At 49.0% G+C, this 20,382-nt stretch overlaps 2 protein-coding genes across 44 annotated transcripts; one reads left to right on the top strand and one right to left on the bottom strand.

Moving 5' to 3' along the window:
- Positions 1–729: 729 nt before the first annotated feature.
- On the bottom strand, positions 730–19,057 carry HNRNPH1 (heterogeneous nuclear ribonucleoprotein H1). Of its 42 annotated transcripts, XM_075102765.1 has the most exons (16): positions 18,447–18,530; positions 17,748–17,860; positions 9,810–9,869; positions 9,038–9,132; positions 8,680–8,817; positions 7,623–7,778; positions 7,283–7,426; positions 5,665–5,803; positions 4,486–4,664; positions 4,211–4,282; positions 3,998–4,131; positions 3,693–3,828; positions 3,450–3,533; positions 3,264–3,314; positions 2,121–2,213; positions 730–1,520 (listed from the first exon to the last, which is right to left on the bottom strand). In XM_075102765.1, the coding sequence occupies exons 4-16, from the start codon at positions 9,039–9,041 to the stop codon at positions 1,396–1,398; spliced, it is 1,455 nt and encodes a 484-aa protein (XP_074958866.1). In that variant the 5' UTR covers positions 9,042–9,132; positions 9,810–9,869; positions 17,748–17,860; positions 18,447–18,530; the 3' UTR covers positions 730–1,395. The 42 variants fall into 42 exon arrangements, with proteins under 42 accessions (XP_074958866.1, XP_074958886.1, XP_074958847.1 ...); XM_075102785.1 differs by lacking the exons at positions 9,038–9,132; positions 18,447–18,530 and adding an exon at positions 18,893–19,057; XM_075102746.1 differs by lacking the exons at positions 9,038–9,132; positions 18,447–18,530 and adding an exon at positions 18,893–18,957 and having other exon boundaries at positions 3,998–4,110.
- On the top strand, positions 10,618–17,060 carry LOC142061551 (deoxycytidine kinase 2). 2 transcript variants are annotated; one of them, XM_075102787.1, is made up of 7 exons: positions 10,618–10,934; positions 11,790–11,905; positions 12,329–12,522; positions 12,791–12,938; positions 13,470–13,612; positions 15,141–15,240; positions 16,765–17,060. In XM_075102787.1, exons 1-7 carry the CDS (start codon positions 10,835–10,837, stop codon positions 16,786–16,788), a joined length of 825 nt encoding a protein of 274 aa, XP_074958888.1. In that variant the 5' UTR covers positions 10,618–10,834; the 3' UTR covers positions 16,789–17,060. The 2 variants fall into 2 exon arrangements, with proteins under 2 accessions (XP_074958888.1, XP_074958887.1); XM_075102786.1 differs by having other exon boundaries at positions 10,776–10,934; positions 13,497–13,612.
- Positions 19,058–20,382: the final 1,325 nt, after the last annotated feature.

Raw genomic sequence — 20,382 nt, 5'->3', positions numbered from 1 at the left:
AGTGGCTCTCACTGGCTCAGGCTTCCTTTGGGGCAGCATAAGCCCCACCAGCCCTTTCTGCCCTTCAGCCACCTGGTTCTCCCAGCTCAGGGACCCTGAGCCCTGCCCCAGCAATGGCTGTTGTCAGCAGCTGTCACTGGGACAGGCTTGTGCCAGGGCAGGGACAACAGCACAGCCCCAGTGCTGAGGAACATGATGGGCTCCTCCTCACTGCAAAGAGGGACCTCCAACTCCTAACACCAAGGGAAGAATGGGTAACTGGAAAGGGCAGTGGTGAACTGTGGCAGCCCCCAGGAAGCAGGGGCCATTCCAGCACTTAAAGCAGTGACTGAGCTGCATGGGGAACCACACCACTAAGCAGAATGCTTTGCAGGTTGCATTTATTGAAACATTGCAGTGAACAGCCAAGTCAAGTGCTGCAGCAAGGGGCTCTCCAGGTGAGTCAGCCAGTACCCAAACAGCTCCTGGCCCTGGGAGAGCTGGAGCAGCTGCACAGGACAGCTCAGCCCCATCCCAGCCCCAGGGCGCTTTGAACCACCCCACACAGGGCCCTGTGATCACAGGTCCTGGTTCCCTCTTCATGAGCCCACCCCCCCTTGGTGGACACCCCATAGGGCTCTGGGGTCAGGCACAGGGTGCACAGTGGAGCTCCAGGAGCACCCAGGGCACAGGAGCAGCGACGCTTCCACACATACAGCTACACCACAGAGGCTGAAGGGCAAGAAGGAATGAGTTCCAGTTTTTAAAAGGAAGATTTATTTAACAAGTTTCACTTAGCGCAATACACCTAAAAAGGAAATCACGATACAATGAGAGATTAAATCAAGGCCTCAGAATTTTATACGAACACCAAGACCAAAATCCTAAAGTAGCCGTATTGCGTCTCAACATGTTTCCCCCATTAACTTAAAAAAAAAAAAGCTTTAACGTGCCTTACAGGATATTAAAAGAAATAACCTAGAACTAACATGCCAAATGTTCACTTTGAATTCCAGACACAGCTCCTATATATTGTTTCTTTACAAAAAAGCATGTCTCTTCCAACATGTATTCAAAACAGTGTCGATGTAATATGGTATAAGAGCAACATTTAACGTAATTCAAACAGCTTTAACCTAAATACGCTTACTGCTTAAATACACTCCTACAACAAAACTAACTTGAGAAACGCTCAAAATTGTTTAACAGTTATAGTCTTTACTCGGTTATTACATCCTAGATGAATGTTCAATTTCTGTATGTTCAAAAATACTGAACCTGAAAGGTTTTAAAATAACAATCCTGAATTCACTTACAGTAAAGCAGAAATCACAAGCTTGTATTGCAAAACTGTTAAACTTAGTTTTTTGTTTTTTTGTTTTTTAAAAAAAGATTTGACCAAAAGTCAGCAATTGGTTACATCCCCCAGCCACCACTCATGTTGGACATGTTCGACATGCCGCCCATGCCGTTGACTCCCATGGACGCGCGGTTCCCGCTGCTGTAGTAGCTGCTGTTCATGGCGCCCTGGCTCCCGGGGTCTGAGGGGGAAAACCGACAGCAGGTTCACAGCTGCTTCAGGCCGATGCGAAGCATCACTCCCCCAACGCCTGTCCTTGCTGGGCCACCTCGTAAACACCATCTACTGTGCCCAATACTGCAAAGCGTCAGTTTACAGCTCCGGACCCAACGTTAAGTTTATTCCTTGTTCAACCAAAGAACCAGCGCTGTCTCGGCCTCTGTTTTGAGGTCAGCATTTTCTGTCGCTGCTCTGGGGAAGCGGAGAGGACCCAGCCTCCCACCTGCCTTCCCCTGTTTGTACTCATGCATTTAAAGCAGGTTGGTCTCCAGCCTCCGTACCAGGAAGGTAAGAAGCCATCGGAGTAACAGAAGCCTGGGGAATGGCATTTCCTACCCATCCCAGAAAAATTTCCCACCTTTCCCCCCTCAGCTCCAAGTTACTGCTTTGAATCTATTCCCCTCCAGCTCTTAGTCCCAAAATTCACAATTGCCAAGCCTTCAACTTCCAGGGCTCACATTGCCCAGCCTGTACCACAGCCCTTCAACCCGTGAACAGCCCCTAAGGCATGCCAAGCCAGTTGTGCTTGGCCCACCTAAAACCAGTGAAGAAATGCTCTTACCATATCCACTCATGCTGCTTTGACCACCATATCCTCCTCCGTAACCCCCGCTCAGCTGCTGGTTAGCTGGGCCTCCATAACTGGATTGGCTTCCTTTCAAGTTAAGGATAAAAACATTAAGAGTCTGCCTGCCGGAGCCCGCTCCTCATCAACATACCCACCCTCCATCTAACTAAGAGCCCTGTCCTCTGGCGCTAGCTCCGTCTCCCACCCAAGTGACTTCCTTCCCCAGTACAGGAGGTAACAAGCTCATAGAAAGCCACCAGGTTTCTAAAGACATTCCTATGATCAACTGGCAACAAGAGCTTGAAGAATTACAACAAGAGCTTGTGGTTCTCAAGCACTTGCTGTGTTTCCTTTGGCCATTTCTATGGACCACACATCATGGGCTCCATCTGCTGCGGCAAGTAACACACGCCTCGGGAGGCTTCAGCCTGGCTGCAAGCGACCTCGCAGATCGCAGCCCACCAGGCGGCTCGTTAACAGCATCACAGTGCAGTCCTGACAGGCTCAGCACTGACCCAGACCGGCTGCACTCCGCAGCGGTGCTGCGGGACACCTCTGCCTAACTCCTGCTCTTCACCCCATCGCTCCTCTGTGCCCCCCCAACACCGTTCTGTAGTTAAAGCACCAGCATCAGACATTTTGCAATCAGAATACCATAAAAGCGGCAGTGCATCACACACACACCCCCCACCCCCGAGGAAGAGACAGACCCCCAAAAACCAACCACCACCTTCACCTAAGAAACCAGACGAGTCGGGTATCAGGAGGGGTATCTGCTCTACACACACAACAGTGGCTTTAGACTGATGTTGCCAGCACAACTTTCAGATTTTCAAGCAATTCTGAGGTTTGCTAGAGCAATTCAGAGGGCTCTCCAAATTCCAGATAGGCCTTTCCCTCACCACCAAGCCCAGACTTGGATGGCAGGTCACACCCAACAGATACGTCCTCCATCGCCAGACCACGTTCTGGTCTCCAAAAAAAAAAGGGAGGGGGAAGAAGAACAGAAGGACAGGCATCTCCCACTTCACCACCACACCCCCAGGAGCCTCTCATCCCACCAGGCACACCACACTCAGCACCACAGCTTATTCAACCTATTAATTGCTCAAATGTATTCCCAAAAGGTTTATATACCTGGCAATGTGCTAGTGTTCCAATCTTGGACTACCCCTTCCGATTCCTTGACTGTGTGATTAAGACAGAATGTTGAATTTCAGTTTTTATGCCAGGCATAGAATAAGCAGGAGCTGTATAAAATTAGCCAGCTTCGTTAAATATCAAGTGCTTGCTTAAAAGTGCAGTTAGACCGTTTACACATACCCATTGCTCCCATCATCTGACTGCCATAGGCACCACCACTTCCTCCTGCTGTAGAATTCAGGAAGAGCTCTACATATCTGTGTTCTGGAAGAAGAAAATTTTGCCGTGAGAGCACTTCACACCAAATGCACGCACACTTTGCCTCGCTGCAAAAGCAAGGCTGCGATCAACCAACCCCTCGGCATTCCAGCTACAGCAGATGCTCTTTCCCTGAAGCCACGTACACAGAACAGTCACACTTACGCATATTTGCTTTGTCTTTGGACATAGCGGCCACTGCATCCTCATGAGTAGCGAATTCAACGTCTGCCTCTCCAGTTACTCGGCCATCAGGTCCGATTTCGATGTGTACTCTTACAGGGTTCAGAGGTGAGAAGAACTACATACGAAATAATCACACAGATTAAAACGCACCAATGCAACAGTTGGGTTTTACAGCGAGCTGCTTCCTCTAAAGGAACCCCCGTTAACCACAGTGCAGCTGACTCATCCGAAACCGATCGTGGAATCTTAAGAGCCATGCACTTAGTGGCAGATTTGGAACTCACGTTATAGATGTCGTTCTCCGTAGCTCTGTAAGGCAGACCTCTCATGTGGACGCAGTGGCCGGTCGTGCTCTGGAAGGTGGATCCCCCGTCGCCGTATCTGTGGTCCGACATTCCTGCAGAGAAAAGAGTCCATTCTAGGTCTTTCAGATGTATTTTAGTTTCTTTTGGAATGTATTGAAAGTTCAGTTACTATTCCTATTAGAGAGATCTTACCTCTTCCAAATCTATCAGAACCAAAACCATAGCCATCATTATACCCATTGTAGTCATCATAACCTCCATAACCTATAAACAGATCGGACAACATGTTCATTTCAACTACACATACATGACCACGCCGCAGACTACTATTAGAAAATTCTGCTTCTTCTAGAAGTAAAGCTGAGGACACATACAAACCAGTAGTTACAAAGCAGGGGAGACACTACCAGGTCCAAGTGTTGCTGCTTCTCAGATGAAGAGCTCCCTCTTGGACATCGCATACTTACCTCCTCCGTAAGCTCCACGCCTCATTCTTTCCAAGCTACTTCCTCTACCAAGACTGTTATATCCCCGCGTAAGACCGGGTCTGTCGTAAGGACCAGGTCTCTGCATTGCCAGCAGCTTGCGTGGAGGGTCGTAGTGAGTGCGCACTTCCGCTCGACTACTCTTGAAGATCTCAATGTACCTAGAAGCGTTTCCACAGGAAGAAGTCAGTCTTTAATTCCTCTCACAAACACCTCACAACTTTACATTGAAACAATCCATTTAGTCATAGCCTCGAAACTGGCAGTAGATTTTAAGCCAGGTTTCTTTACATTAGGTAGGCAATGACATACTATCATAAGCACTATGTTACTTTCAGATCAGTGTATTTTCAAGAAATTACAATTACGGAAGGGTTTAAGTGCTCCTCATACTTCGCAGTATCCCACCCTTAAGGGTGGGGGAGCAATATTGATTCCCCACCCTCCTCCCCCCCAATTTAAAGTGTTAGTCAAAAAACATAGGAGGGACTGACGTCCACTCAACTCAGCACGGTTTTGCTCATGTGGCAATGGGAACAGAGGGTTAAAAACCCAGTCTCCACCAGGATTCCAACCCATCAGGGTGCTACAAGAAGCTCTGCATGTGCTAGTGAACCCAGCCTATGCTTCAGTGATTCAGCATAGGCAAAAAAGTGCATGCTTCAATGAAAAATAGTCACAAGTAAAAGAGAATAAAAACCCTTTGTGACAATTTCTTGAAAGCTATGCTTATTACATTGAAGATTAATACAGTAAGAAAATTTGTTACATTTCAACTTATAAAACAAGTTTAGAAAGCATCACATTTTCTTATGGTAATAAGAATACTGTGCATGTCTTTAGAGCTAAAGGCATAATCGGTGCTATTTGAGAAGTTAAAGCCATAGTCTCTCAACTTTGCTGCTTTCAAGCTATCAGTTTTGCACTCTTCCAGCATTACTGAGTTTCCAAAGCACACAAGCTCAGCCCAATTTTATGCTTTGTTTTGGGTAGATCCAAACAGCCTGTGCCACACGCACATCAGTGATACCTTTACTTATCACCGAGTTAGAGACCAAAGTACTATTTCTGTTGGGATGTTAACACTTTCAGAAGAGAGAATATGGATTTAATTGTTTACCATAAGAAAAGTGACAGAGCCAACCAACCATCCATCCCCACCTGTGCCCTATTCTTTCCTTGTGTTTCTTTAGAGCCTTTTCAGCTATTTCCTGTGAAGCAAACTGCACGAAGGCCTCCCCCGTACTCCTCCCCTGGAAGTCCACCGGCAATGTTATCCCATTTGGCACGATTTCCAACCCTTCAACCCAAGGACAAATAACCCCAGTAGGGGGGCAATATTAACATCACAAGCCCAGTCATGAGTTTTTCTTATAGCTTTAAATACACCAGAATTTTAACACTTGTAAGTGAATGGTATGTTGGTTCTAGAACACTAGAAAAAAAAGCATAACAAGGAGAGATCCACCATCACATACCATTCAGTTTACATTCTTAACCCACCCTGCAGAGCACAAACGTTCCGAGTGTCACAGACAACTCCTCAGATAAAGCATCTCATGCAGGGTGCATTAAGAAGTGCACATATTACAAACCTCTTCAATTCTGTGAAAGTATTTAAGATGAACTTTAAGATAAACACAGCAAGTTAAACAGCTTTATATACATCAAGTATTTTTACTAGAAGTCACTCAGGTAAAATAATTAGTCTTATGCAAACATCAAGTTTCAGTATTAATTCTTTTATCTCTAGGAGTGCTTAATTAAGAAAAAATCACGATGTAATTTCAAATATATTAGTTTCTGAACAGAAGAGGCACATTTGTATATTAAGCACATTAACAGTTTTTAAAGTTTGAATCACTTAACCACGTAAGAAACAAACAACTTAAAATGCACATGCTTAGGAATTGCTCTTGTTCAGTCTATTACTGATACAGAAAACAAAAAACAAGTTCTGAAGTTGCAAAATTGGAAATTTCTACCGTGTTTTAAAGCAAAACAGTAAGTTCAATCATTATCTTGCTACAGCAAAACATTCCAGCTAATTTTAACACTCACATTTAGAAATCTACTACTTTGAAAATACTACCAAGTTAAATCCTAGATAAATCAACAGACTTCATTCTTAGGCATTTATAATATTCCAGTTCCTAAAACATACAACAGCTGCAAAAAAGTGAGAAGGAGTCAGTACAAGACATTATCTCTTCAGCCATAAAAACTTTAAGCTAGGGGTTTTTCCCCTGCCTTGGAAGGGAAGCAGGGAAGGGGGAAGTCTCTGTTTGGGTAGAGGTCAGCAGGCTGGTTTTTTTCCTGGCATCTAACTGAATCTACATTTGTAAGAAGTCACGGGCACGATGCACACCCTTCCTCAGATCCTGCTCCTTGTACCAGCAGTAAGGGTTTTCTACATCCTTCACCGAACAGCGTGAACCGGCTAAGACCGTGGGTGGAAATATCCTCCCATCCTAATTGTTCACATTTCATTTAGAAAACAAGACACTTGTGTTGTGCTATCCTTACTTGGAACAGTATGGCCCATTAAGTATAAAAATTAGAGCACCTTTTTGGAGTCCCCTTTTTGGGGTTCCCTCAATTATTTAATGAGCAAGTACTTTAGGAATTTATCCCTCAAGCCCAGGTAATTAACAAAGAATTGCTTATTTACTTTTAACACCCATCAGTTCACTGTTGGAAGTACTACTGGGCAATCCGTGGCGTTTTGCTTTTTAGCATAGACCAACAGTGCTACAGCTACTACTTTTATCCCACATACCTGAAAAAAACTGTACAATTTCTTCTTTACTACAGCCAAATGGGAGTCCTCTAAGACGTACAAAACCATCATTAGCCGTATCAGGGCTGTTGGGACCAGTATGCTTCAGAACCCAATCCATTTCAACGTTGTTTGACTTGAAAACTGTAAAAGGCACTTAGAATTAATGCATTCTGGAATACACAACAGTTTTAAAAGCCATTTGCCTTGAAGCTAGTCAACTTATGATATACAAGTCCATTTGTCCTTTCACATGCATTTTAAAGACAAAAAAGCAATTAACCAAAAACCCATCAAGCACAAACACATGTAGTCAGTTACTAGACCAACTGAGTCAAACCTTCAACATATCTGTGTCCCATTGTTTCTCTGTCTTTTTTGAGAGCCAATTTCACATCCTCCTCTGATTCAAGTTCAGCAAATGCTTCTCCGCTTGGTCTGCCCTCCCTGGTGTAGATGAAACGGATACCCAAAGCCCCATTCAGAATTTTGCAATCTGAAAATGAAACAGGAAAGGCAGAATTATTTAACTACAGGAATGGTGCGACTTTAAGAGTTTCAGATATTCTAAAATGAAAAAACTAACAGTAACTATCCAGTTACATCATGAAGACAAGACCAACAGTGTTCTTGTTATAACTTTTATAGTGACTAATAAACTAAGGGACTAAGACCAGATTACCCTTCTTGTCAAGTATGACAATTAGCAAAACATGAAGGATAAATGCAAATTAGCTACCTATTTTCAATTCTTTGCTGCCTCAAGTTGAATGCGCTACCTGCCTTTGATCATAACTGCTTAGACTTTCTCATCAGCATGAAGTGAAATAAGAAGTAGTAACAAACAGTGTAAGTGTAATGAACTAAATCAGAACCAAGTCCAATATGCTGAACTCCTCAAGCAGCTTTAAAGTCTCCAGTCACTAAGGAAAGCATGTATTTATCATTACTTTATTACTGCAGGATGCTAATAATTTATGAGATGGACACGACGCACTAAACCCTTAACACCAGAGAGCTTATTAGGACAGCATTAAGAACTAAACTGACTTGGTTCGACCTGAAGCAAGAATTTAAGTTTCATTTAAAATGAAAGCTTACCTCTTCTGGTTGCTCAAGAAGCTAAGGCAGTTGTGGCTATCCCAGCAACTCCTAGACTTAGCTCTTTTGTGTCTATCTGCCACTAGCAAAAGCATGGCTTTGCACACTGCATCCTAGCTGAGGCACTTGTTGCATTACAAACTTCACTAGCTAATGAAGCACCCTGATCGCTTTCCAGAACTGCTCACTGCAACATTCCCACTGCTACCATGTCCCCAGGAGGAAGCCAGAACTGACAACACAACACAGCCCAGCCCCGCTCCCAGACCCCTACCCACACACAGAGTTCTGCTTACCGGAGAAAAACCTCTGCACCTCCTCAGTGGAGCAGGACCAAGGGAGCCCCCTGACTTTCACCACATATCCCTCACTGCTCTCCGTGTTGAGCATCACATTGGGGGTGAGGTTTGGCTCCGCCTCAGTTTCTGTGGTTGCTGGAGAAAACCAAAGCAGGCCCTTTGAGTAGCTGCACAGTACGGCCGCCACCCGCACCCCCTCAGAGCGTCCGGCGGCCCCCTCGACCCATTCCCGCCCACCCCCGAGCCTCCTCTACCTCGGACCGCTGCCCGCCTCACACACACACAGAGCCGCTCCCGCCCGGCGCAGGCCTGGCCCGCCCCCCGGCCCGCGCCCAGCCCCCGTCCCCGCACGCACACATGGTGGGGCTCCGCGGTGGTTCTAGGGCTCCGAGCCTGATCCGCTGTCCGGAGAGCGCCTAGTCCCAGTCAGGCGGCAGCGAGCGGGCGAGCCTGTGGCGAGAGCGCGCTAGGAAATGGCGGCGGGTATTCCCGCTTCCGCTGGGCCGGGCCTTCCGCCGCACAAAGAACCCCGGCCCCCAACACCGCCCTGGTGGCCCCGACGATAGCAGTCCCCACCACGGCCGGCAGGAGCGCGGCATGTGGCGAGCGGCGGCCGAGGAGAGCGGGATCCCGCGGCGGGGCTGAGGGGGGGGAGGCGCGGGGCGCATGCGCGTACGCACCCGGAGGGCTCCTGCCCCTCCCCGCAGGACCCTCCTGCGCATGCTCACTACTACCACTGCGCTCCACCGCCCCCGGACACGCGGCCGCTCCCCGCGCCGCTCCCGCCAGGTTGCGCATGCGTCCTCGCTACTCTATGGTATTCCGCGCCCTTACCCCTTGCCCCCCGCCCCCGTAGCTTATGCGCATGCGTCGCCTGCCTCACCCTCCCCAACAAAGCCACGGCGCTGACTCCCGCGCAGAACGCGGGCCGGGCCTCCGGGCATGCGCCTCAGCGCCGCTCTCCGCACTGCGCATGCCCCGTAGGCCGCCGCCCCCTCCCCCCGTCCTCCCTCCGGCGCCCTGCCCGGGTCAGAGGGGGGCCGGTCCCCGCCGTCCCCCGCACCGGCACGCCTTGCGGGGAGAGCGAGCCTGGCTTAACAGAGAGGTGTGTGGGAACTAGCACTTACCAGCTTCAAATGCTGACGCTACCCCACGTGAAACAATCTGCTCGCTTCGGTCACTGAAGCCTGGTGTGTTTGTAGGAGATGGGGAAAGAAGAGACATGGGTCACAATTATCATAAAAGAAAGGAAAATATTACTCCCTCCCATCTCCTCCAAACACACCGGACCTAGCTAGGTTTCACCCTGAGTCTCATTATTAAGGAGTCAACAGGAAGTTACAGGAGTAACTACAACAGCACAACCTCTGAGAGGTGCACCCCTAAAGCATTTAACTATCACCTATAGATCCTACACCCCTTTTCTTTACCCTGGGAAGAACAGGCAGTTTGTGTTTCAACCAGCAGTTGCCCAGAGGTGGTGGACAACCCGTGTCAGGAGACAGACTCCACAGAGCCCCAGGTGTGCCAGCACTGACTCGGGGGTTTTGGAGCCAAGCAGCAAAGCTGCTCAGCACAGCACCAAACCCTTCTTCCACGCAGACTGCCTTTCCAGTCAATGCCAGAATTAACCAACAGCCCCAGGCTGAGCTGCTGCACTGCCTGCAAGGCCTCATATCTCATGGAAGTATGTAAAACGTTTAGCAGATACGAATCCAGACCACTAACAACCACCTCCCCCACCCCCCAAGCTGGAAGGGGGGGGGGGGGGAGGGGGAAGGGAATAGATAAAAGAATGCTTTAAAAGTTTATGTCTGTAAATCAATCAGCATGGGGAACTCGTTTGCGTTAATGCAAATCGAATCAGTAAGTGCAACCGTTTCACTTGAACAAAGCAGCTCGGCTCCATTGCACTCGCTGAGCACCGATTTTAAAAGAAAACCCCGCCGGCAGCAACTCAGCAGCAACGCTGCGCTCCCCGCCCGGGCCCGGAAGGGTCGGCAGCCCGCCGCGGCAGGATAGGGGCAGCGCCCCCGCCTCCTCCCGGGGAGTGGCGGCGGCAGGAGGCGGCCATCCCGCCCACCGGCTGGCGGGAGGTTTAAAGTGGGCTGGAGCAGGCGGGCAGCTCCGTGTGCTCCCGCTCGGCGCCGCCATGTCCACCCCCGCCAAGCGGCGCTGCCGCAGCCCCGCCGACTCCCTCGACTCCAGCTTCCAGAAGCGCCTCAGGAAGATTTCCATCGAGGGAAACATCGGTAAGCGCGGGGGCGGCGGCGGGATGCCGCGGCTCAGGGCAGGAGCGCCTGAGGTTGGGGGGGCGAGAAGGGACGCTTCGGTGGCAGGGCCCCCTTTTCCACCCACCTCCGGGGAAGGCGGGGGGGTACTGCTGAAGGAGAAGCGCGGCCGGCATTCGGCCGCTGCCGCCGGGCCAAGACCCCTCCCGACAATACCGAAAGTGTGGCGCCATTGCCCGGGAGGGGGGGAGGGAACGGACGGACACCGCCGCCTCCTTCGCGGCTAACCGCCGCGCGGTTGGGCTTTAAAAGAATTAACACCTCCGTCCCTTCCCGGGCTCGGGAGAAACCCCCGTTCCCCTCTACGCACTCCCCGCCTGCCCCAGGGCCGAGCCTCAGCACCGCGGCCTATGCCACTGCCTCCCGCGCTGCAGCCCGCAACGGCGCCATCCGCCCGCTCACTGCGCATGAGCGGCGGCATACCCGCGCGCTTTCCCCCACGGGGCCGCGCATGCGCGGCAGCCGCTCTCCCCCAGTGCCGCCGGCTCCACAAACAATGCCGCACTGAGCCCCGCCCCTGCTCAGCCCGCTCCTAAAATGGAGGCGCAGCGCGGCCCCGCCGCCTCCTTATCGGCACCGGCACGACCCTTCTGGCGGTGGCGATTAGAGCCCGCTCCTCGGAAGGTGCGCTAGCACCGCGCAGGCGGCCCTTCCCCAGAGCGTGGCCCCGCTCCCAGCGGCCCAGATCCTGCCCCGGATGTCTGGCGCTGCACCCCAAACACACTGCCCATAGCCGCCTCAAGAAGTCTTACACCTACCACTGGATCTTTACCAGCCTCATCTACATACTCAGTGAACTTTTCCAATCTTCCCCAGCTGCAGGGAAGTCAACATTTGTCCGGCTACTGGAGAAACACAGCGATGAGTGGGAGATTATCCCCGAGCCCATAGCCAAGTGGTGCAACATCCAGACAGCTGAAGATGAATGTGAGGTGGGTGTGCTGAGTTTGGGAGGCTTGGGGAGGGATGGAGCACAGAAGAAACTGCAGCAACTGGCCAGGGAGGCATGCCAAAATTCAGCTATACTTAACTCTGGAGCATCCAGAGTCATCCCCACTATTACACCAGTTGGTCAAACACTCAGGCATTATAAAGAGCTACTTAGGAAGGTACAACTGAATGTGTGTTCCAAATAACCGCCCCTACTCTACAGGAATCACATTGAAGTCTGAAACTCAGTGATCAGCCAATTCTAAAGCAGCTGTCAAAGACTACCAGCAGCTGAGAAACAGATCTCTATTCCTATGCTTAAGCATTTTCCACCATGAATTCTTACTTCAATTTACCAGAATTCTGGATTAACACATAAAATCCTGCAAATATGCTGGTATTAACTTTTCTCTCTTGTCCCCTAGGAACTTTCAACATCTCAGAAGAGTGGAGGAAATCTACTTCAAATGCTATATGATAAGCCCTCAAGATGGTCTTATACATTTCAGACTTACGCTTGCTTGAGCCGAGTCAGAGCACAATTAAAGCCTGTCTCAGTCAAGCTACATGAAGCAGAACATCCAGTGCAATTTTTTGAGAGATCTGTGTACAGTGACAGGTAATTACTCTCACAGCACACCAAGAGTTCAGATCAAAAGCTCTGGGTCTTTATGCTGACACACATGGAGCTGGGGAAACACTTCATATTAAACTAGTATCTGCAAGGAGCAGGTTTGATTCAACAGGTGAGAGTTGGATGGTATTAAGAGTACTTTATGGATGCAAGAGTAGTTATTTTTCAGTACCATGATTCTGATTCTAATGAGAAATGTTTCAGTAGTTCACTTGAGTCATTCCTGCCATGAGACTAACGTCTTTCATTGCAGATATGTATTTGCTTCTAACCTGTTTGAGTCTGGAAGCATTAATGAAACAGAGTGGGCTATCTATCAGGACTGGCACACATGGCTTTTGAATCAGTTTGAGTCAGATATAGAACTGGATGGCATGATCTACCTAAGAACTACACCTCAGGTATGTTCACTAAAGATAAAAATATTTCAGCTCTCAACTTCAGTTTCCAGGACTTTAAGAGTGTACAAAAGCCTAAGTATTCATGACCTAATACTTCAGTGACTAACACTGAATTAGCTCCCCCACCCCAAAAAGTAATGGGAAGCTAATCACAAATTCAGATTTCAGAGACCAAATTAAAAACCCTCCCTTCTGAGCTATTATTCTGATGTCAGCAAAAGCTACAGTTGCTAGGATCCACTGCTCTCAGTAAGGATCTCAAGCTGAAATTGAACTTCTGCATCAAGTTTTACTTCCCTTCCCATACAGTCCTGAACTGAACCAAAGAATCTTTTAATAAGAACCACTGGCATTTAGCTAAAGGGGCTCAAGTTTGTTTTTTCTTTTAAATGTAGACTAACTTTTCTTTTAAGTAATTTATGTTCAGCCAATCATTTGAAGTTAATGCTCACTAATGTCTAGCAATAGTCCCGATTTAAAGACCACTTGATACATTTAGCTGATTCAGCCTTCAACACAATTAATGTCCAGGCTTGTGCTTGTTCCCCACCCACCCAGAAATGCATGGAAAGGCTACAGACAAGGGGAAGAGAAGAGGAGCAAGCAATTGAGCTTGAGTATTTGGAAAACCTCCACTATAAACATGAGACCTGGCTTCATGAAAGGACTATGAGGTATAAACCCATTTTCTGCATCCAAGTTTCAACTTAGAGGCAAGGCTCTTTCCTACCTTATGCTAAAGTTGATTACAGCTAAAACTAAGGTTTAAGTCTGCCTTCACTCAGGCACAGTTGGAAGGACTTATCTGTAGACCCACTCCAGGTTTCTTGGCAGAGATGATTATGTTATATGCAGAGGGGTTGTATGTCATCTATTGGCAGGGAAGTAAAAACTGCTCAGAGATGGAACTTCATGTAATTTAAAGCCTTTTGTTAAGCATTAACTTCAACTAGAAAGCTGTGTAGCTCTTAGCTCTTGTAAGGATATTAATTTTGTTAACTGAAAGTACACAGGAACAGGAGAGAGTTGACATTGCATTTGGGTAGCTGATCACATAAGTCATCTACTAAGCAGCTTCCAGTTCCAACACAAGGGAGGGCAAGGTCCCAACTACCTTTAAACTCAGCTGACTGTATTTCAAACAAGGTTTAAATATTAACCCTAGCTTCAAAATAAACAATGATCAGAAAGGCTTTTGGCAGGTACTATTACACATAAGAAAGACAGTCAGCAGCTAAGTGATCTCTGCATACCTTCACCCCCCAGGTTCCTTTCCATCTAAGGAACCTCTACATATGAAAGCAGACTTTGTATTTCAGGCTACTCTAAGGGAAAATCTACTACCGAATGGGAAGCTCACAATTCCAGGAAAAGTACATTATCAGTCATATCTACTTTCCTAAGCTTCATGTAGGCTGACCGAAATGCTTAGGAGACAAGAAGGCACTGCATATTGTGGAATTTTGGGAACACTTACATTGTGTACTCATTCCAGACTTGTGAGCAAGCACTTCCTGTTTGGTTTTACAGGAACACTTCAGTCTGCAAACACAAGCTAAGAATGTTGTTCAGCATACTTACTACATTTCAGAAGTGCTTTTCAAGCAGGAAGAGAATAACTACTGCTTTAAGAGAACAGTATGTCCAGTTGCACTACTGCTCCTAACCTGTAGCAAAAATGGTCTTGCTTATCTCTGAGCCATTTTAAATACCAGCCTTATGCCTGTTAAAGAGGTCATCCCCACCAAAGGAAGCTTTACAACTACATCTTAGTAAATGGATTAGCAGTTAACTGGAAAGGGGTAGGGAAGACAGAGCAAATGATATTAAAAAAATACTCAAAAAATTATTCCTGATAATGGATTCCACAACAAAAAGAATGAGGTAAAGGAAACTAAGCTAGGGAGCATATGTTATCTCCCTCCCACACACACTCTTGTACAGTAAATATCAAAAGGCCAGATTTGTGAAATACATTAAAGTTACAGTGATACAATATCAACTGGGTCATACAAGAGCAATCGAGGACATATTTGACATGTGCTTTATACTTAAGACATGGGCACCAGCATTAACATCTCAGGAGCATGTGGTAATGAGTAATGCTGCAGCCTTAGGATGACTTGGCAAGCCACTGGAAGAACTAGATTGTTTCATATACAGTACTTTGGACCATTTTTACTAGCATTATCTTCCTTTCAGAGTTGATTTTGAGAACCTTAAAGAGATACCCATTCTAGTTTTGGATGTTAATGAAGATTTTAAGAACGATAACATTAAACAGCAGTACCTGATTGATAAGGTATGTATTACATGTTTCCTCATCTGCTTTTCTTCTGCAGTAATAAGTTATCAATTGACATTCTTAAAATTTGTGATAAGCACTTGTTCAGGGCTCAGCCACTCTCCTTCATAGACTTACAAAGCTCCATGGCTGCAGAAAAGGCTTTTTGCTTTCCTTCAAAAAAAACCGTTTAAACCAACCTCATTATCCTCACAGTTCAAGGGAAAACCGGTTGTTTTAAAGAGGGGCTTTTGTGGGGGATGCAAGCACACAGCAGCTGGAGTAGTCAGACTACTCTCTGCCAAGTCTGCACCACCATACTGTTCATTAAATAGTTCAAAGAATGATACAGTCATGTCAGCCACAATACCTTTAGAATAAGCTGTAAGCTGACTTTAGGATACTTACACCCCCCCCACATTCTAGGCTCTTCCTGGACAGAACAGAATACATTTGACAAATGTTGAGATAACTGAACTTTGTTCATAGTTCTAAACGCACAAAGTGACATTTCTAAGTGGAGTTGGGAGGCAAAGTCAACAGCCATTTGAGGAAACAAGGTGGTAATAAGTAGGTCAGTTGAGTCAAAATGGTGTTTGCTAATTGAAAGGCGAGGCAAGACTTAGGAAGTAAATACCCAAAGGAATTCTTCTGTTGGAGCCACATGCTGCCTGCCCAGTCCACAGCAAGAGAGATGAAAAACCAAAACAGCCCTCCTAATACTTAAGGCTCATCCCCAACCCTCCAAGTAGAGCTATAAGATTACTTATCCCACTCACTGGGACACTTTAACCCCCACTTTCCCCCACTGCCCCAATAAGACTATTCTCTTGTAAGACACAAAGACATGCCCTCCTATCAAACCATATAAACCATTTTCTCAATCTTGCTCATCAACTTGAGATTACTGAAAAATGACTCCATCAAGCCAAGCCTAATTCTCCCGATTAATTAGCTCTATATAAAACTGGGGAGGGGAGCACATTACACTGTTGAGGCATTTGTTGTTAAGTTATATCCTCATGGAAACCAGCAATTAACAGCTTAGGGATTTATGACCCGAACTACACTCATACATGCTATCTTTCTTCTACCTTGCCCCACTGAAAGGCCACCAGTGTTGCCTCCCCCAAACCCCCTTCACCACCCAAGGTGGTCAGCTCTGCTTTCATTCTGGGGTAGGGGGTACCGCACCATGCTAACAGTGCCACAACTTTGGCTTAGTTTTCAGGCAATCCCTTTCTTCCCTGGAAAGTGCTACCCAATGAAGGAAAAATAATTTTTCTTTCATGAAGTAACATTCTGTAAAACATCCTGAAGCTACCTTTCATAAGTACCTGCTACTCTTGAGTAATTAAGTTACTCAATTCTACTCATTACTAACTTAGAAATCTTGGGTTCACAGCCATCTGTTACACTGAAAAGCATTTCAGCTCATGAATTCTATCAGCAACAAACCATTTCTTCCACAGGGAAGGGAAAAGCCAAACGATTTAGCTTCTCTTTTAATGCATGGAATATACATGCTTTTTGTTTTCACAGGTCAAGTCTTTCCTGGCTTCTTAAGAAGAAAATGGATTTGCATGGCAACTCTGAAGTTCAAGAGTTAAACCTAACCACCAGTGTTTTCTTAGTTTACCCTAACTGAATGTGTTACTTTTATAGCTTGTTTCAGGGCAAGATTGAAGTGCAAAATATGGTTTGTTTGGGTTTTTTGCTTGTCTGACCTGTGTGGATCCCGATAGTATTTTCTGTATAGTTAAAACAAACAAATACGGGGTGCTTTGATAATTTACTTTGTGTATATTCTCTGATGTTTAATAAAAATATAAAAACTAGACCGACTAAAAAGTGGCTCCAACAGTAAAGGAGTTAACTGGTTATCAAGGGCTGACAACCCAGCCAACAGAGATAGCAGGCGCTGAGACAGGGTTGTTTTGCAATAACTGGCACAGTTCACCATTTTAAGACGAGACTGTTATGGCGTCCAGAAACCTTTACTTTCAACTTCTGCTTTACCGAGTGGCTGTTTTCACGGGATTTACACTACTTAGGGATGGCCGTTACCGCAGTCGCAAGCCTTACACCTGGAATAAACTGCAATTTAAGTGGGTCTTGTTTGCGACCCCCCTCCAGAGCGGTGCGGCGGGGGGGGGGGGGGGGGGGGGCCGGACAGCACCCCCGCAGCTGCTCCCGCCCCGCGGCCGCCACGACGCACGCGACGTGGGGTGGGGGAGGGGAGGGGAGGGAGCGGCGCACGCGGCCGCGCCGACAGGCCGCCGCCACCCGCCCGGGCCCGCCAAAGCCCCCCTCCCCGCTCGCCCGGGGCCGCCTCGGCAACGCGGTGCGCGGCCCTCCCCCCGACGCCAAGGCGGAGGCTCGGCGGCGCTGGGGCCCCGGATCGAGCGGGACCGAGCGGCCGCCCCTCCCCCACCCGCAGCGGCCCGGCCGCCCCACCCCCACCCCGCTTTCCCCCCGCCGCCGCGCCACCCCCACCCCTCCCGCCCGCCACCGCTGGGTCTTACCCAAACCGGGGATCTCGCCCTCGGTCTCCTCGGTGTGACAGGGGTCCATCTTGGCCGCGCCTTCCCCACAAGATCCGGGAGAAGACAAAAGGTGGGCGGTGGGCGCTCGGGCGCTGCGCGAACGGAAACAAAAGCTCAGCAGGCGCCGAAAGCACGCTCCAAAGGAGGCGGATCACGGCTTTTCGGCGGTTTTTTCCCCTACTCCAGCGGGGATGGGGCGCGATGAAGCCTCCGGCCTTCCCGGGCCCGACCCGCCTGCTCGCTCCCTCTACGCAGTGCCCCTCCGCCCCTATAAATACCCGCCGGCCGCGCTGCGCAGCGCCCTGACGTCACGAGCCCCTCATCCCGCCCCCTTCGCCGGCCTCCGGCCAATCGCAGCGTGACAAATTAAACCGGCCAGTCACGTCCGGCGGCACCTCGCAGAGGGGGAAGGGGAACCGGGGGGGGGGGGGGAATCGCGGGGGGGGGCACCCGGGGGAGCGCGGCTGCCCCCGGGGGGTCCCGCAACGTCCGTGAGGGGCGGTGACACCTCCCCGCACCCCGCCGCAGCCCACCGGCACGGACTCGGCCCGCCCGCTCTAGATCCCGCCTCGGTTGTTTTTCTACCCAAACATGGCGGCGGCTTTGTCCCTCCCCGCCCGCCGCGCCGATCGCTTCCCGTCCCCACCCCCACTCTCAGCCGCCCTCCCCGGGGCTCACGGCGGGGCTGCGGCCGCGGGGCTCCGGCGGCTCCGCGGGGATCGGCGGCTCCGTGCAGTCGCTGCGGCAGCGCCCGCCGCCGCCGTCAGGTGGGCCGGGCTCCGCCTCCCGCCGCGGCGGTGCGGTGCGGGACGGGCGGGGGGAGAGGGACACACGGACGGACGCACGGCGGGGGGTGGGCGCCGAGGGGCCCGTCCCGCGGGGAGCAGGAGTAGACCGCGGGCCGCTCCCCCTCAGGCGGCGGGGGCGAGCCCCGGAGGCGGTGGGGAAGGAGCGAGGGGCCACCCGGCGGAGGCCCCCGCGCCGAGATGGCGGCCGGGCGATGAGGACAGGCCCGCGGCTGGCCGCCTTCCCGCCCCCGCACGACGCCGTTCTGCAAGTGTTGGCGCGGAAACGCCAACAATGGGGACCGTAACGGCAGCGGCTGAAACCTCGCCAAGCCTGACCTTTCCAGATCGTGCTTTCCCAGTGACCCTTTGTTTGGGCTTAGCCGCGGGCAAGTTGGTTCCTGGATCTCCCGACTGGAAACCAGAGAGCGCCCTGGCGAGGCGAGAGGACTGGCCCCTGCACCCCCGCCTTCACCCTCCGCCCCAATCCCCTCTGCAAAACGGTGTCACAAAGAATGATTAGCTAAAACAATTTTAGATTACAATAGCTGTAAGGCAGCCTGTGCGATGGAAGAGATATGGGGTGACCTTAGGACTGCGGAGGTGTGGCAGCTATTCACAGCTTTGTTTCTCACTGGTTAGTGCAAAGTGAATCCCTTCGCTAATCCCTGTTGAAGCCTTTGCATTTCTAACAGTAACTTAATGGTAATTTTAGTCGTTTTAGAATGAATATTAATAACCGTACAGTGGGGTACATTTAATATGTGTCATTTTATTAGTCTGGTCTTTTTAGTCCCCAGTACTGCATTTGAATAATGAGGAGAAATGGGTTCCCTGGTGTTTACGCATCATGATCCACGTGACTTCATGACTTTGAAGCAGGCTGATTTCCTGCTATCTAATTTTCAGTGATAAATAAAGCCTGGTTTGCCCAAATTTTTATTGATCATACGTTTATTGTAGTCAAACAGCATTCTGACATCAGTTTTCTCTTTCGAGGTCTCTTAGGAAATTAAAACCTTCCTGTGTTCACACCGGGAAAAAGTTCTGCTGCATGCATATTCTTCCAGAGTTAGAAGAAAGGTCATATGACCTTTTTGCAAATATGTAACTGCTATTAAACGTAGGCAAAATACCTGCCTGCCTTGAAACTTGACACAACACGTCCAACAGGAAGTTGGGTACGGCCACTTCTAGGGGAAGGATGTGACTGTGAACAGCAGAGGCAAACAAAGACATAAATAGTTATCAGAAGAGCTATAATTAGCCAACGTAGATATGGTGTTTGAAAGATGAAAATAATTAACAGTTCAAGGGGAGTTATTGTTAACAGCAGCAGCCGTTTTCCTGAGAGGCCGTCTCTGGTAAGTGCTTTTGCAAGTAAGGGTGGTCCCACAGTGTGTGAGCACTTGCAAAGAATGAGATAGGGGATAAAAATCTTGCTGGAAACATCTGATGCAAGATTTTATTAGGTTTCATGAAGCAAGGAAACAGCTGTGTATGTATTTTACACATGCAAACATCCCGGTCTTGCTTCCATGATTTCTCTAGGGCTCAAGCATCATCGGTTTACCTGGCTTTTTTGTTGAATGGTGCCAGTGTGACACCTGTACCTTCCTCTCCAGCAGACACCACTGAACTGTAGTGCGTCTGTCAGCATTCTGTCAGCAACTCAAGCTACAGCTTTAGGTAATTGTTTTTTTCTAAAACGGCTTTGTTCTCCTTCAGAATTTCACTGGCCCATTCCGGCAAAGGGGAAAGGCACAGCTGCAGCTCAGACTGCTGGGGAGAGGAGCTGCTTTCATTTTCCCACTTGCATTCCCAGAAGA

The sequence above is a fragment of the Phalacrocorax aristotelis genome, chromosome 8, assembly GCF_949628215.1.
Source record: "Phalacrocorax aristotelis chromosome 8, bGulAri2.1, whole genome shotgun sequence".
Lineage (NCBI taxonomy): Eukaryota > Metazoa > Chordata > Aves > Suliformes > Phalacrocoracidae > Phalacrocorax > Phalacrocorax aristotelis.
The sequence above is the reverse complement of the archived record's forward strand: the minus strand, read 5'-3'. Positions and strand labels throughout refer to the sequence as shown.